At 45.2% G+C, this 17,642-nt stretch overlaps 1 protein-coding gene across 1 annotated transcript in view; it reads left to right on the top strand.

Annotated features, from left to right (window-relative positions):
• Nucleotides 1–17,642, top strand: part of LOC139367326 (uncharacterized) — a 96,749-nt gene that overhangs the window by 71,069 nt on the left and 8,038 nt on the right. The window contains exons 20-24 of the mRNA XM_071105539.1: nt 14,926–15,232; nt 15,424–15,744; nt 15,927–16,945; nt 17,126–17,287; nt 17,414–17,536. Of these exons, the coding sequence (XP_070961640.1) occupies nt 14,926–15,232; nt 15,424–15,744; nt 15,927–16,945; nt 17,126–17,287; nt 17,414–17,536 (1,932 nt within the window). The remainder of the gene's footprint in view (nt 1–14,925; nt 15,233–15,423; nt 15,745–15,926; nt 16,946–17,125; nt 17,288–17,413; nt 17,537–17,642) is intronic.

The raw sequence follows: 17,642 nt of genomic DNA on the forward strand, positions 1-17,642 counted from the left end.
TGATTCCTTTTGGGACCCTGTCACACCCAAAGTTTTGGTCAATTCCAGTTGAAGTCAGATTAATTGAAATTCAAGTCATGAATAGAAAATGTATCAATATAGGAGGATGCATGACATAGTTGAAATAGAAACGCAACCTTCTTGTCACTCTCCCAGCTTACTGTTACCGGCACTCTCAGTGTCTCTAGTCGCTTGGCTAACTCTTTTTCATAAATACCTCATAGTTATCCGCAATTTCCCCAGCATATTTGAAACTCCACTCGCTCCCTCTAACCCATTTAGCTACTTCTGTATGAGGGACCAGTTTGAAACTACTTTCCTGGTCAGGTATAATTAATCCAGGTGACCTGCTGGATCTTTCAGTGAGCGGCCTCTCGCCCTGGCCTCTTTACCACACTCAGCGGGGCCCCAATTTGAAATGACTTGGACTGTCACTGTGTGTCTGAGTGGGAGGCCTGCTGTTATCACTCTAATCTATCTCATCCAAGAGCTTTCCTATCTCTGTTCTCTCTCTCATCTCTGTCACCTCTCTCTATCCTCTTCGTTCAGGCGTTTAGATTCTGCAGATGGAATTACTCTGATTTTTTTGGTAGAGGAGAATTTAGATTCTAGACTGACTTCAAAAAGCTTACGGATTTTATGTGCACTTGTACTGTATTACGGAGAGTGGTTTAACGTTTTTATAGAAGACTGCAGAAGAGTGGTACAGTGTGGCAGAGTGCAGTGTTGGGTTATATAATCCGTTAGTGTTGGGGTTTTCAGATATAATCCTCCCTCCCTCTCTCTCTTTCTTTTTCTTTCTCACTCCCAATTTATATATCCCTTGTTCTTTCTATCTCTCTCTCCTTTTCTCTCCATCCATCCATCCATCCATCCATCCATCCATCCACCCACTCTCTCTCTCTCTTTTTTCTCTCTCTCTCTTTCTCTCTCTCTCTGTCTCTCTCTCTCTCTCTCTCTGTCTCCTCTCTTTATCACACTCTCTCTGTCTAATATCAGGCCTATTTACTGTGCATGCCTGTATTTTTGTTCTCTAACTCATGTCCTCTGTCCAGGTTTTTCTTTTGTGGAGTTGGATGCCATCCGTGACCTTGTTCCAGACAGTCAATAGATGATGATGATGAGAGGTCAGGGTGGTTGGCTGACTGGATGACTGAGGAACACCATTGTTTGCAGAAGCTCTGTACCTTTGTTGTCCCTTACTCCTGAGTTTGTTAGTCACTTCAGTGGGACAGTCATGTACATTTTAATTCATGATACATTTTCTTTTATTTTAATCTCTCTTATTTGTCTTTCTTCTGTTTACTACCATTGCTGCTTCTTGTGTCTTGCTTTAATTCAATTCAATTGTCTCTCTCTTTCTTCATTTTTGCTCCGTCTCTCTGTCTCCGTCTCTTTTCCTCTCTCTCTGGACATATGTCTTTCTTTTTTGGTCTTTCTTAAGTGTCAGGCAGTCACCATCTTACTCAAGCTATCCAATCTCTGCTCCCACAAGCCCTACTGCAGCCAGCCCCTATGCCACCCTCCTCCCCACCAGTCTGACTGTTAACAGCTTCTTCAGCCTCCATCAGTACTGCTGCCCCTCGTCTGCCAAACACTCGCAGCAGGCAAGGTAAGGGCCACCTAAGGGCCTTCAAAAGAACCCCAAGAACCATTTAATACCTCACAACAATCCTTACCTCCTGCAAGACCCTTAGAACCTTAAACAGATCCTCAGTCCTCCCCTGGTCACCAACCCTTACTTCAAAGCTTGCCCTCCCTTTCCTCTTCCTACAAAACCCCTTCACTCCCCTGGTTAACCCCCTGGTTACCCGTCACACTTAGACCCTTACCCTTTACCCAGCCCCTGACCTGTGCAAGAACCCTCCATTGCTATGTCACTTCATCGTTGTTTCACCATTTTTCACCGCCTGCTTTGCCTTTCATCATCTGTGGGAATGTGTCACTAGTTCACTCCTGACCCTGGCCTATGCCATACTGCCATGCGGCCTCCTCATCTTTCCTGACTATCAGAGTGTCCTCACTGTTGTCTCCATCTTAACCGCTGTGTCTGAGAGGGGGGTAGAGGGGATGGCCGTCTTTAAAGGGTGAATCAGCAGTTGCTACATCCATTTTTGGACTTAAAAATGGATGATATCTACCCATGGATTCATGAAGAATATAACTTAATGCCTCATGAGTTTAATTCACTGTCGGACCCCATCAGAACCAATCATTTAAGCTTATTTTACTTCAATATTTGTAAACAAAAGTAAATGTAAACAAACACTATATAGCCTCAAAACATGGTTAAACTATGATGTTGACATCATGGATGGTCAGTCCTTTCATCCATAGCTCACTTAAAAGGGCCGTTTTATAAAGAAAGAGAGAGAGAGGGATGGAGGGAGGGAGAGAGAGAGAGAGAGAGAGAGAGAGAGAGAGAGAGAGAGAGAGAGAGAGAGAGAGAGAGAGAGAGAGAGAGAGAGAGAGAGAGAGAGAGAGAGAGAGAGAGAGAGAGAGAGAGAGAGAGAGAGAGAGAGAGAGAGAGAGAGAGAGAGAGAGAGAGAGAGAGAGATGTCCTCACTTAAAGAAGAGAAAAAGCTATCTTCTTGAGTGGAGGGTCTGAAGGTAGTCTGAGTCACCACTAAACCCACTGAATCTTCACCTTCTCTCTCTCTCTCAACATGACCCTGTGATGTACTGGAGAAGACACCAGCTTCAGGGCATCATGGTTCAGGACTGCCATCTAGTGGGATATACAGGCCTAGTGTGCAGTCAGTGAGCGCTAGTTAGCATTGTTGCCTGGACAGAGTACTATGGAAATACAGCAGCTGATAGCTAAGAAACACAAATGATTATTATTTATTATTTTTGACACAGGATATGACATGAACATTTAAGACGTCATCCTGCTCCTCTCTTCTCTCAGTATCATTTCCACTACTGTATGTGTTGATCAGCTTTTTCTCACGTATTTATGTCTCATGCCTTTTCTCTTTTTCTTGCTGTTTTCTCTGTTTCTCTGTGTGTTCGTCTGTCTGTCTGCCTCTGTGCCTGTCTCCCTGCCTGTCTCCCTGCCTGTCTGTCTGCCTGTCTGTCTGCCTGTCTGTCTGTCTGCCTGTCTGTCTGTCTGTCTGTCTGTCTGTCTGTCTTCTCTCTGTTTCCTTCCCTTCCTATCTATCTGTCTATCAACCTGTCTCTTTTCCTCTCTGTCTGTCTCTTTACCCATTCCCGTTGGTTCCTCAGAGAGGAGTGCAAGGATGTGCCCTCCCATCAGTTCTGTTGTCCCTCCTCAGGGTGCAGTAGCCCCTCCTCTCGGTAACCCTGGGCTTTGATTGGTCTCTTGGCATCAGTCTGGACAACTGATTGGTCTCTTTGTGCCTAACTGGACAGCTCACTCAATCCACCTGAGTCGGACCCTCTGGGGGACTCTTGTTATTTACTGAGAGAAAACTGGAAGCCTCCTCAATACAGTTTAACATATGAATGACTCTGGAGGGAGCCTCATCTGGCTGGATTTAATCTGATCATCTTCAGAGTTGCATGCAAATTCTAGTATTATGATAGTTAGTGATAGTGATTTACCAGACACAGTGCCTTCGGAAAGTATTCAGACCCCTTCAGTTTTCCATATTTTGATACATTACAGCCTTATTCTAAAATGCATTAAATAAATACAAATCCTCAGCAATCTACACACAATACCCCATAATGACATCACAATACCCCATAATGACATCACAATACCCCATAATGACATCACAATACCCCATAATGACAAAGCGAAAACAGGTTTTTAGACACTTTTGCAGATTTATTGGAAAAAAATCTAATTAAACACCTTATTTAGTATTCAGACCCTTTGCTATGAGACTCAAAATTGAGCTCTGGTGCGTCCTGTTTCCATTGATCATCCTTGAGATGTTTCTACAACTTGATTTGAGTCCACCTGTGGTAAATTAAATTGATTGGACATGATTTGGAAAGACACACACCTGTCTATATAAGGTCCTACAGTTGACAGTGCATGCACTGTCTTTCAGAGCAAAAAACCAAGCCATGAGGTCGAAGGAATTGTGCGTAGAGCTCCGAGACAGGATTGTGTCAAGGCACAGATCTGGAGAAGGGTACCACAATATTTCTGCAGCATTTTTAGGTCCCCAAGAACACAGTGGCCTCCATCATTCTTAAATGGAAAAGGTTTGGAGCCACCAAGACTCTCCCTAGAGCTGGCCGCCTGGCCAAACTGAGTAATCGGGGGAGAAGGGCCTTGGTCAGGGAGGTGACCAATAACCCGATGATCACTCTGACAGAGCTCTAATGTTCCTCTGTGGATATGGGAGAACCTTCCAGAAGGACAACCATCTCTGCAGCACTCCACCAATCAGGCCTTGATGGTAGAATGACCAGACGGAAGCTACTCCTCAGTAAAAGGCACATGACAGCCTGCTTGGAGTTTGCCAAAAGGCACCTAAAGACTCTCAGACCATGATAAACAAGATTCTCTGGTCTGATGAAATCAAGATTGAACTCTTTGTCCTGAATGCCAAGCGTCATGTCTGGAGGAAACCTGGCACCATCCCTACAGTGGCAGCATCATGCTGTGTGAATGTTTTTCAGCGACAGGGACTGGGAGACTAGTCAGGATCGAGGCAAAGATGAACAGTGAAAAGTACAGAGAGATCCTTGATGAAAACCTGCCCCAGAGCGCTCAGGACCTCAGACTGGGGCGAAGGTTCACCTTCCAACAGGACAACGACCCTAAGCACACAGCCAAGACAACGCAGGAGTGAGTCCCTGAGCGGCCGAGCCTGAGCCCGGACTTGAGCCGGATCAAACATCCCTGGAGTGACCTGAAAATAGCTGTGCAGCAATGCTCCTCATCCAACCTGACAGAGCTTGAGAGGATCTGCAGAGAAAAATGGGAGAAACTTCCCAAATACAGGTGTGCCAAGCTTGTAGCGTCATAACCAGTAAGACTCGAGGCTGTAATCGCTGCCAAAGGTGCTTCAAGTACTGAGTAAAGAGTCTGAATGCTTATGTAAATATGATATTTTCATTTTTTAATCAGCAAACATTTCTAAAAACTTGTTTTTGGTTTGTCATTATGGGGTATTGTGTGTAGATTTATGAGGGGAAACAAACAATTGAATACATTTTAGAATTAGGCTGTAATCTAACAAAATGCGGAAAAAGGCAAGAGGTCTGAATACTTTCCGAAGGCACGGTGTTATGACTCCACAGTAGACTCATGAACCATGATTATCTCCTCACTTTGTATATAATCTCTGTCTCACTGCCTAACATTATTAGCTTTTCTCTGCTCGTCTTCACACCTGTCACCTCTTGCTTTAAGTAGTCGCTCTCTATGTTCTGTAGCTACCACACTGCCACTCCAGTCTGTGAGAAACTGGGCTTATCATAACTCAATGAAATCTAAGGAAGAAAAAAAAATGCTATTTCAATGTCATGTTCTAGTATTTCTTTGTGTTTGTTTAGAAATGTTAGATGATGTTGCTCCATATCTGAAATAAACATATCATGTTTGGTGCATAGAAGAATATCTTTTTTTCTGATGTAGTGTAGACCTCTGGACAGCAGGGGGCATAGTTATTATAATCTCAACGGTAGAGTAGTCCTACTTCTCAACTTTGTCTCTGAGACGCATACAGTAGTTGACCGGTAACTGTGGGCACAGGCATCTTCAATAAATGTTGGTGGCCAATAGAACATTATATCTGTGTGCATTTATGATCTATGTGTGTTTTCTTTACTCTAATCATACACTAGGTGCTATCTAGAACCTAAAAGGGTTCTTCAGCTGTCCACGTAGGAGAACCTTTTAAAGAACCCTTCTTGGTTCCAGGTAGAACCCTTTTGGTTTCAAGTTGAACCGTTTTGGGTTCCATGTAGAACCCTTTCCACAGAGGGTTCTACATGGAACCCAAAATGGTTCTACCTGGAACCAAAGGGGGACTACCTGGACCCAGAAAGGGTTATCCTATGAGGACAGCCAAAGAACCCTTTTGGAACCCTTTTTCATTAGAGTGTACAGTACACATGTACACACTCACACACTCATCAAGGTAAACTACAGAGTATAGCAGAAATGCAGTATGACATCATAATACACCAGGTATGGAGATATATAGAGCTATATATACACTACCGTTCAAAAGTTTGGGGTCACTTAGAAATGTCCTTGTTTTTGAAAGAAAAGCAAACATTTTTGTCCATTAAAATAACATCAAATTGATCAGAAATACAGTGTAGACATTGTTAATGTTGCAAATGACTATTGTAGCTGGAAACGGCTGATTTTTTAATGGAATATCTACATAGGCGTACAGAGGCCCATTGTCAGCAACCATCACTCCTGTGTTCCAATGGCACGCTGTGATAGCTAATCCAAGTTTATCATTTTAAAAGGCTAATTGATCATTAGAAAACCCTTCTGCAATTATGATAGCACAGCTGAAAAATGTTGTGCTAATTAAAGAAGCAACAAAACCGGGGTGTCCCACTCCTTTTTCTATTCTGGTTAGAGACAGTATTTCTAATCAATTTGATGTTATTTTAATGGGGGGAAAAATGTAATTTTCTTTCAAAAACGAGGACATTTCTAATTGACTCCAAACTTTTGAACGGTAGTGTAGGCCTGACTCCATCCCCTCATTGTTGGAATTTGAATGAGAAGTACATTACCACCCCCTCCTCTGTCCCTTTTCTCTCCCAGCTTTTCTGTTGTGACAGGTGTGTGTGTTTGTTCTATTTGTCTTTATGTAACAGCGTGCCTGCCTGTCAGTCAGCTGGGTAAAGTGAGATAGCAAGGTGCAGGAGGAGGGAGGTGGAGAGAGTTTGGGCGGGGTGAGTAAGTTCCGAGGTGTCAGAAGGCTGAAGAATGTAGCCTTGCTGCTCTGCAGGGTGAGCGAGAGAATGTGAGTGTGTGTGTGTGTGTTCGTGAAGTGTGTGTTTTTTTTAGGGTGTGTTTGTTATCACGCTCCACCAGTCCGTGTGGGACCTCTCTTTAACCGTAGGAGCACGGTAAGGACCTTTTGAATTCACTCCTAAACTTTCTGTACAGAACAACAGAGATGACATGCTGTAACTAGTGGTAAGTCTTGAGTGATTGTCAGTTGGAATGTATGTAATACTAGTGTATGCACGGTTTGTGCTTATTATAGAGCTGACTGAGTCAGTATCTCAGTATGGTGAGCCTACTGTTCAGCGTACATGAGTGTTGCGAAGGCTGTTGAATTCAGCTTTATCTATTTATTTCTATTTAAACAGCTTTTATAGATACTATCGATGTGGATGTGCAGTTTATTGTAGACAATGGTGTTGAAAGTGTCTAGTGAGGATACGGCAGGGTTTTTGATAGCGTTCATTAGAGTTCACTACAGTTCATTACAGTAAGTTCATGTTTATGACAGTGAGAGGTTACATTCGGTATCAAACGCAGACATGCAGTGTCTACTACATGTAGGACCGAGGGAGGAAGTGGATTGAGTGAAATTCACGAGAAGTCGCCTGAGTGTGATAATGAATGGGTGTTACCTGTGACCGAGTGTATGTCATTACATTGAAAGAGAACAGAGCAGTTGGGTTATGTCAGAGGCTGTCTCCCTGTTGCCATCGCAAACACACTCACTCACTCACACACTCACTCACTCACTCAGTCAGTGAGCGTTACAGTAGTGTGTGTATACAGCATGTACAGTGTCAGTGTGTGTGTGTAATGTCTGTGAGGAGAGAGAGTAAAAACAACGTTGATGTTGGAGATTATAAGAGAGTCAGATTGATGGAGGAGTGGAATCGGTGGATGGAGTGTAGGAGGCAGAAGAATGCTTGGATGTGACAGATGAATCATTAGACTGTTCTCACTGTATTCACTTCTTCTGAGTTCTACAATAGAAGTCCTTCAACTCGTGGGTAACTGTGTTTTTCCTGTTTCACACATGACGCGAGAGCCCTTATCGACATGTCCATCATTACAACACTACCGTGGTTTGAAGATGTGATGTCGTCAGATAGCAGTGAGGGTTCAAAGCGTAGATAGACGAAGGTCTGTTGTTGTTCTCTCTGGATGGATGGTCAGTGTTGTTTCCCTTCGATGGGTCTTGAAAAGGATTGTGTTATTCTATCACTAAGCGTAAAGCTTGGGTTGCTCTCACCTCTGGTGTCTGTCTGTAAAGCAAATCAAATGTATTGGTCACATACACGTGTTTTGGCAGATGTTATCGCGGGTGTAGTGAAATGCTTTGTGATTCTAGCTCCGACAGTGCAGTGATATCTAACAAGTAATATCTAACAGTTTCACAACATCTCATATAGTCTCATATATATATCATACAGTCTCATATACATATGAGATGGGTGATGCAATATTTACACACAATTAAAGTGACTAAGATACCGTAGAATAGTATCTGGTACAGTTTATACATATGAGATGAGTAATGCAAGATACGGGGACATTATTAAAGTGCTTAGTGTTTCATTTTTTTTAAAGTGGCCAGTGATTCCTAATCTGTCTATAGGCAGCAGCCTCTGATGTGCTAGTGATGGCTGTTTAACAGTCAATGGTGTAGTATTGAATACAATACAGTATATACATATTTAATGAGTGATGCAATATGTAAACACAATATAAAAGGGACCGACTCTGATGTGCTAGTGATGGCTGTTTAGCGGTCTGTTGTGGATACAGAACAAGAGAGAGGTGATGGAGAAGTGAGGGGTGAAGGACAGACAGAGACCAGGGAGATCAAGAGGACAGGACAAGGAGAATTGTGTGAGAGGAGCCTGTTAAAGTAAGTCTTTGGTCAGTCACAGTGCAGATCAATAGAGTATTATGACTTCTCATCAATGGCAGGGAGCACATGTGTTTTTAAAGTCCTAGCAACTCTCACCTGTTGTGGGCCCATGGAGACATGCTGCCGCCCTGCCTCTTCAACACACGCTGACAGGCAGTCCATCAATAATGAATATGGAGGAACAGGAGGCAGAGGGCAGCTAGCGAGGAGGTGACACTGTTTCACACTGCAGATAATACATCTCTTCCCCACTCACTTCTCTCCTCTCTGCTTCTGCTTTCTTCTTCTCGTCACATATTGTCAAAAGTTCCCCATCGGTTTCTAATCTGAATTTCATCCGAGGTGAAGAGGGTCATGTTGGTGCCTTCTGAGTGTACCTGCAGCCCCACAGAGGGCCTCAGTCAGTTGCAGCACTGTGACAGGCCTACAGGAGACTGATCCATAAAACATGAGGCTCTGATGTGATCTGTGATATGGTCACCCTCATGATTTATACAACAAACTTTTTACTCCAATATCAACTTTGTGTAAGCGTATTATGTGAACACATGAACACAGTCACAAACGCAGGAAAAACATTAACATGTTTAATTCAGTCTAAAGAGTCAAAATATTACAGCGCCCTGTTGTTGGCGCAATGGAAGGTGGAGCATATTTGGAGCCTTTCACCAAAAAATATATATGTTTTATTGTCACGTACAGTACTCGTTCAAGGGTTTTTCTTTATTTTGACAATTTTCTACATATATATATATATATATATATATTAGATTCTTCAAAGTAGCAACCCTTTGCCTTGATGACAGCTTTGCACACTCTTGGCATTCTCTCAACCAGCTTCACCTGGAATGCTTTTTCAACGGTCTTGAAGGAGTTCCCACATATGCTGAGCACTTGTTGGCTGCTTTTCCTTCACTCTGCAGTCCAACTCATCCCAAACCATCTCAATTGGGTTGAGGTTGGGTGATTGTGGAGGCCAGGTCATTTGATGCAGCACTCCATCACTCTCCTTCTTGGTCAAATAACCCTTACACAGCCTGGAGGTGTGTTGGATCATTGTCCTGTTGAAAAACAAATGATAATCCCACTAAGCGCAAACCAGATGGGATGGCGTATCGCTGCAGAATGCTGTGGTTGTCACGTGTGCTCCCTCTCCGGCCACTAGGTCACCAGGCTGCTCGTTATGGTGCACACCTGTCAACATCGTTACGCGCATTATGACACTCACCTGGACTCCATCACCTCCTTGATTACCTGCCCTATATATGTCACTCCCTTTGGTTCCTTCCCCAGGCGTCATTGTTTCTGTTTCCTGTCTGTGCGCTGTTCGTGTTTCTTGTTTTGTTCATTTGTTTATTAAATTATGCACTCCCTGAACTTGCTTCCCGACTCCCAGCGCACTCGTTAGAGTGGTAGCCATGCTGGTTAAGTGTGCCTTGAATTCTAAATAAATCACTGACAGTGTCACCAGCAAAGAACCATCACACCTCCTCCTCCATGCTTCACGGTGGGTACCACACATGCCGAGATTATCTGTTCACCTACTCTGCGTCTCACAAAGACACTGCAGTTGGAACCAAAAATCTCCAATCTGGAAATCATCAGACCAAAAGACACATTTCCACCTGTCTAATGTCCATTGCTCGTGTTTCTTGGCCCAAGCAAGTCTCTTCTTATTATTGGTGTCCTTAAGTAGTGGTTTCTTTGCAGCAATTCGACCATGAAGGCCTGATTCATGCAGTCTCCTCTGAACAGTTGATGTTGAGATGTGTCTGTTACTTGAACTCTGAAGCATTTATTTGGGCTGCAATTTCTGAGTCTGGTAACTCTAATGAACTTATCCTCTGCAGCAGAGGTAACTCTGGATCTTCCATTCCTGTGGTGGTCCTCGCGAGAGCCAGTTTCATCATAGAGCTTGATGGTTTTTACGACTGCACTTGAAGGGTTCTTGAACTTTTCCGGATTGACTGACTTTCATGTCTTCAATTAATGATGGACTGTCATTTCTCTTTGCTTATTTGAGCTGTTCCTGCCATAATATGGACTTGTTATTTTACCAAATAGGGCTATCTTCTGTATACCACCCCTACCTTGTCACAACATAACTGACTGGCTCAAACACATTCAGAAGGAAAGAAATTCCACATTCAACAAGGCATACCTGTTAATTGAAATGCATTCATGAAGCTGGTTGAGAGAATGCGAAGAGTGTGCAAAGCTGTCATCAAGGCAAAGGGTGGCTACTTTGAAGAATCTCAAATATAAAATATATTTTGATTTGTTTAACACTTTTTTGGTTACTACATGATTCCGTATGTGTTATTTCATAGTTTTGATGTCTTCACTATTATTCTACAATGTAGAAAATAGTACAAATAAAGAAAAATCCTTGAATGAGTACATCGGATAGGTGCAGTGAAATGTGTTGTTTTACAGTGTCAGCCATCGTAGTACGGCACCCCTGGAACAAATTAGGGTAAAGTGCCTTGCTCAAGGGCACAGACAGATTTTTCACCTTGTAGGCTCAGGTATTAGAATCAGCGACCTTTCAGTTATTGGCCCAAAGCTCTAACTGCTAGCCTACCTGCCTCCCAAACGATATAACACTCACAGGAGGAGTTGCAACAGCAGGGGTATCAAATTGAGATGAGGAGAGCAGAGAAGGCCTTTGGGAGGGGAGGAGTTAAATGAGAGCAAGGATGTTCAGAGGGTTATCATAAGTAGCCTAGAAAGCATAGTTAAGTATGTTGTGTTTTCATGTGTGATATGATGCGACCTAGGTTTGGATATGCCTGGGAGCCAGGCGTTAAAAGGCCATCTGAGTCCTCCTGTGTGATGTGGCAGCCGGCGTGGTGTCCCTATCTTTTGGTGTATAACTGTGTGGCTTTGTCACCAACTGTCCATGTTTTCCACTCCATAAAAGGAGCACTCTCGTGGTGCACAGTGGTAAATTGTATACTATTTATGTGTCAGATGGAAGACAGACCTGCAATAGAGACTGGGTGCGTGAGTTTGCTATCTGTTTGTGTGACTAACTACAGTAGCCTGCTCAGTGCTATATATTTATGTGCTGTGTGTATACACACTGAGTAGATTCGTTGTAACACACACTTGTAGCATTATGCTCATGATGACCGTCCGTCACTCGCGGCCCACAATGCATCTACACCGACCTAAACGGTGTTAATAATCCATCGTCATGGCAACAGTGCTTCTCATCCCTCAACTGCCTCTCCGCCCACATAGGTCTCACAGCAACCGTCACTAAGCAACCCCCTCTTCCTTCTCAGTTTCTCCATTTGTGAGGCTGCGGGGGCAGAGAAAGAAATGGAGTAAGAGATGATGTTACATCAAGTAAATCTGATATCATATATGATGTGACAAAAAGTATGATATTATATATGATATGACAAAAATATGATATCATATATGATGTGACAAAAAGTATGATATCATATATGATGTGACAAAAATATGATATCATATGTGACAAAAATCACATGATGTGACAAAAATATGATATTATATATGATATGACCAGTGACCCAACACACCTCCAGGCTGTGTAAGGACTATTTGACCAAGGAGTAGAGTGAAGGAGTGCTGCATCAGATGACCTGGCCTCCACAATCCCCCAACCTCAATCAAATTGAGATGGTTTGGGATGAGTCGGACCGCAGAGTGAAGGAAAAGCAGCCAACAAGTGCTCAGCATATGTGGGAACTCCTTCAAGACTGTTGGAAAAGCATTCCAGGTGAAGCTGGTTGAGAGTACGCCAAGAGTGTGCAATGCTGTCATTGAGGCAAGGGGTGGCTACTTTGAAGAATCTAAAATGTAAAATGTATTTTGATTTGTTTAACACTTTTTTGGTTACTACATGATTCCATATGTGTTATTTCATAGTTTTGGTATCTTCACTTGATGTCTTCACTATTATTCTAAAATAGTAAAAATAAAGACAAACCCTTGAATGAGTAGATGTTCTAAAACTTTCGACCGGTTAAATATGATTAGAAAGAGTGGAAATATTGAAAGTGATTTTCACTGAAGCTAGAGATCTGATCTCCAGAGCTTATCAAGAGGATATTGCGGTACATTTTTAGGGAAGTCTGAACAAACATAAATAGAGTAGAAGGTAGTTATCTTTATATTACTTGGCCATATGCAACGTGAAGTATAGTGCAAATCACAGAAGGTTTGGTGCACCTTAATTGGGGAAGGCGGCTCGTGGTAATGGCTATAATTAGTGGAATGGTACCATGTGTTTAATGCCATTCCATTTACTCCGTTCCAGCCATTATTATGAGCCGCCCTCCCCTCAGCAGCCTCCACTGATACAAATGTAACAGATATATTGGCCACTAACATTTTTAGAGGTGGTGGTGGAGTGGTCAGAGTTGTGTCTCTATACAGCTGGCTCCAGTCATTGTGACTACTGTTGTTAGTACATGACATGCTATGGTTCCCTGTGTTCAAACAGCCTTTCACAGTATTATTGCCTTGTTTCACCCTTTTTTTAATCAGAGGAAACCGTGTATTTCTGGGGAACAGGAAATGCTGTTGAAAACCCACTATGACATGTGTGCACATGATGGTTGTAACAGCAACACTCTATTACACAAATAACATATTATCCTCAACCTTAACTAATGTGTCTACTGTGGTTGTGTAAGGATCATTGGTGTTGTTTGCCCTGTTCTAATTGTATAGTCCTCCAGTGTTACTTACCCCACGTCATATATTTTCTGTCAGCTTCACACCAACCACAGGAAACCACTGCTTCTCAGGGGAAGAGAAGGAGAGAAACAGGAAGAAGGGAGGACCAAATAGAGAGAGAAAGAACATAACTTTTCTAATTGTTGTGCCCTATTCCTACAGAGCATGTTGTCAACACTTGGGCTAAGGTTTTATAGTCTGAATAAAGCTTTGCCCACATACATTTGCATGCTGCCCCAGTTTCTGTTTCCTTGGGCCTCTGCTCTGTCGTTATGTTTTTTTCAGGAAGTGAGTAAGAACCAGAGGGCAGCGCCTGGGCAGAGTGGGTGTGGCAAGGAAAGGGAGGAAGTCAAGGCAGGGGCATGTGACTTGTGACTGTGGTGAGGTGGTTACTCACTGACGGACTGGCCGACTAGCTCTCTGGGTGACTGTTGCTACATAGGATAGAGAGCAGGACAGTGGAATAGCTGTTGGATTTCCTGGAAGATCAGGGCCTGAGGGGACTATTGGGCTGGATAGGAGGCTGGCTGCTTAGCCTGTCTGTACATGTCTGTGTGGAGAGATGCAGCTCTGTAGGCTACATACAGTAGGTCAGACAAGTGTGTGTTGTAGTACTGTACAGGCCTAGTGGGAAAAGTTAGCGTTCGTGTGTATGTGTCTGTTTCATAATCTATTTGTCAAAAGTGCAGTCCTATGCGTGCATGCGATTGGCTGTTATTGTAAACACCTGGTCTTTCCAGACAGGTGTGGAATGAGTGGTATGTGGCACTGGCAGTGAAATGTGTTTGTGGCTAATGACTGCCCTAATGTTTTTGTTTTTGTACCTGTTATTTTAATGTATGACAGAGAGAGAATGTGAGACAGAGAGAGGGAGAAGTCTGAACAATGGTACTAAACTCAGTAGTACATTAACTGCACAGGGAGTTTTCCGGCCTGGACAAACAAAGAGGGATAGAGAGGGTACAGAAAGAGAGAGAAGGGTCAGAGAGGGAGTGAGAGGGCAGAGACTTTGGTTCACAAGGCAGGAAACAACACGTGATTCTGTCAGCTCCAGTGCAAGGAACATTTTGGAGGAATGGGAAGTTCTGCTCCGATCATGTTCTATTACCATTGGTGTGACTGGAAGGGTTGCTGCACATGATAAAACACATATATACAGTAGCTGTGTAAATTCTGATCTTTGTTGTGGTGAGAGGTACAAAGTGCCAGTGTGACTGTGTGTAAGTCTGGTCCTCTTCCCTCATGAGATCCAGCAGGAGAAGTTTCCTGCCACGCTGGTCTAATTTCTACATGTGAGTGACTTACCTGTGAGGGACAATACATCTGTGTTTGGGGCTGGAGATGACTAAGTTAAGTATGTCCCTTTTTCATCAAGCCCTTTCCCCTCTCATTCATCCTTCTGTCCCCACAGTGTGGAAACAGAGACCCAGTGTGCGGAGCCTCCCGGGGCCCACTCAGACGGCCCCTACAGCCAGACCACAGCGTACCTGCGTGGCACAGAGCGCTACAGTGACAGCAGCAGTGGTCCTGGTCCTCCAGGCCCTCGGGGGCCTCCGTGCGTGGCCCCTCCCAGCTCGGCAAGCCTTGCCTGGGCACTGCGAACACGCCATCAGCCTGCCAGCCTGGCCCTCCGCAAGCAGGAGGAGGAGGAGAACAAGAGGTGCAAGGCCAGTCTCTCTGACAGCTATGAGCTCTCCACAGACCTGCAGGACAAGAAGGTACCCCGGGGTGTGGGCGTGGGTATACAAAATGTGTCTGTACTGTATGGTTTGAACTCCATGTTGTTTGTGTTGTGTGTAGAGAGAGAGAGAAACAACAAGCGTGATAACATGCATTACTTTACTGGCAGTGAGTGTTGTGGTAGCCCTGTCTATAACTCCTCTGTCCTCTGTCCTGTCTCCTCTGCCAGGTGGAGATGTTGGAGAGGAAGTATGGTGGCTCCTTTGTGAGCCGCAGAGCAGCCCGGACCATCCAGACGGCCTTCCGCCAGTACCGCATGAACAAGAACTTTGAGCGCCTCCGCAGCTCGGCGTCCGAGAGCCGCATGACGCGACGCATCATCCTGTCCAACATGCGGCTGCAGTACTCGTTTGACGACCGCCAGCCGCAGCAGCAGGGGACCGGAACACAGACGAACTTCACACACAGCGTGGGCATCGGCCCTCCTCATTCACCTGACGCAGAGAGGACAGGAGACTACACACACCTGGAGGACTCCTTCACCAAACAGGTTGGTCAGTCATCTGGTGCATTCGCTACAGCAGTGATATGTTGAATCAAGTGACTAGTTAAATCAATTCTCAGTTAGAGATTCTATTCCTGCTTGAGTCTCTGTTTTGTCATACTGCAGGTTGAATATCTGTCCCTTACTGTACTAAGATGTTCTATCCTCTCCCTCCATGTGCCGTTCAGGTGAAGTCCCTGGCTGACTCCATGGACACCGCCCTGACCTGCCGTAGCGGGCGGGATGACTCCCAGGAAGACTTTGGGGAGTGTGTGTGGAGCAGCAGCAGTAACCCCTCCTCTCAGAGAGGCGTGTGTGAGAGACCCCGGGGAGGGGGAGGGGGCCTTAGCATGCACGGAGACAGCACAGCCACCTCCTACAGTGATGTCACTCTATACATGGACGATTGCATGCCCTCCTCGCCCCTCTCACTGGACCGGGCCCCCAGCAGCACAGACACTGAGTACTGGGGCCCTGGGGGAGGCGTGGGGGCCCGTGAGGACAGCAGGGACACTGAGGGAGGGGGTAGCAGTAACAGCCGTCGTAGCACTCCCTGCACAGAGTGTCGAGACTACCGTCTGAGGGGCGCCCACCTGCCCCTGCTCACCATCGAGCCCCCCAGCGACAGCTCCGTGGACATGAGCGACCGCTCGGACCGTGGCTCCCTCAGCAGACAGATCTACGAGCAGGAGCCAGCGGGAGGAGCGGGCTCTCCTCAGGGAACACTCAAACACTCCCCTAACACTCCCCGCTCTGTCTCTACAGCTGCAGCTCAGGGCCAGACCCGCGCCCCCGGCCGGGGCCCCCCCCTGCCCACTCAAATCCCCCACCACGTGGCACACCACCATCACCACCACCCTCACCACCACCACCAGTACCCAGACACCCCCTCGTCCTCCTCTTCCCCCCAGCAGCCCCCCACTACCCCCCTGTCCTCCTCCTCCTCTGCTGCGCTGCCCCCTGGTGGCCTGGAGCAGCCCTGTCTATCTGACGGGGACAACGACTCTCTCAACTCCACCACCAACTCCAACGAGACGGTGAACTGCAGCTCTGGCTCCTCGTCTCAGGACAGCCTGAGGGAGCCCCTACCCCCTCTGGGCAAGCAGACCTACCAGAGAGAGAGTAGACACAGCTGGGACTCACCGCCATTCAACAACGACGTGGTGCAAAGACGCCAGTACCGCATCGGACTCAACCTATTCAACAAGTAAGACTTTTGCAATCCATTTATATTTGACATTTAAACTATGTAAAACAACCACATATCACAATCCTTGAATGTAAAACCTTCAAAACAGGAAAAGTCAGGATATAGTGTCACCGAGAGGGAATTGGGAGTCGTTCTCTTGTGATTTGTCATTGTCTGATTGGTCTTTGTGATTCTCAGGAAGCCAGAAAAAGGGATACAGTACCTGATTGAGAGAGGCTTTGTGTCCGACACTCCGGTCGGGATCGCTCGCTTCATCCTGGAGAGGAAGGGCCTTAGCAGACAGATGATCGGAGAATTCCTCGGCAACCGGCAGAAACAGTTCAACAAGGACGTACTGGAGTAAGGGAATGAGCGACGGAGAGGGGGAGGATTCCGAATGGGAGTATACAGTAAATAGGAGATTACTAGAAGTAATTGGAGAGGCTACTGTTACAGTAGTGACTGTGTCTCCTGTGTGTGTTGTAGCTGTGTGGTGGACGAGATGGACTTCTCAGGTATGGACCTGGACGATGCTTTGAGGAAGTTCCAGGCCCAGATTAGAGTTCAAGGAGAAGCCCAGAAAGTAGAGAGGCTCATAGAAGCTTTCAGGTGTGTTCAATAGGTCAACTCATGTGTCTATTGTGTTGTTAGACACTCTGTGGAAATAGATTGAATGTACAGTGAGAATGTGTGTTGTTGTTCTTAAATCTACACT

The sequence above is a fragment of the Oncorhynchus clarkii genome, chromosome 16 (genome assembly GCF_045791955.1).
Source record: "Oncorhynchus clarkii lewisi isolate Uvic-CL-2024 chromosome 16, UVic_Ocla_1.0, whole genome shotgun sequence".
Classification (NCBI taxonomy): domain Eukaryota; kingdom Metazoa; phylum Chordata; class Actinopteri; order Salmoniformes; family Salmonidae; genus Oncorhynchus; species Oncorhynchus clarkii.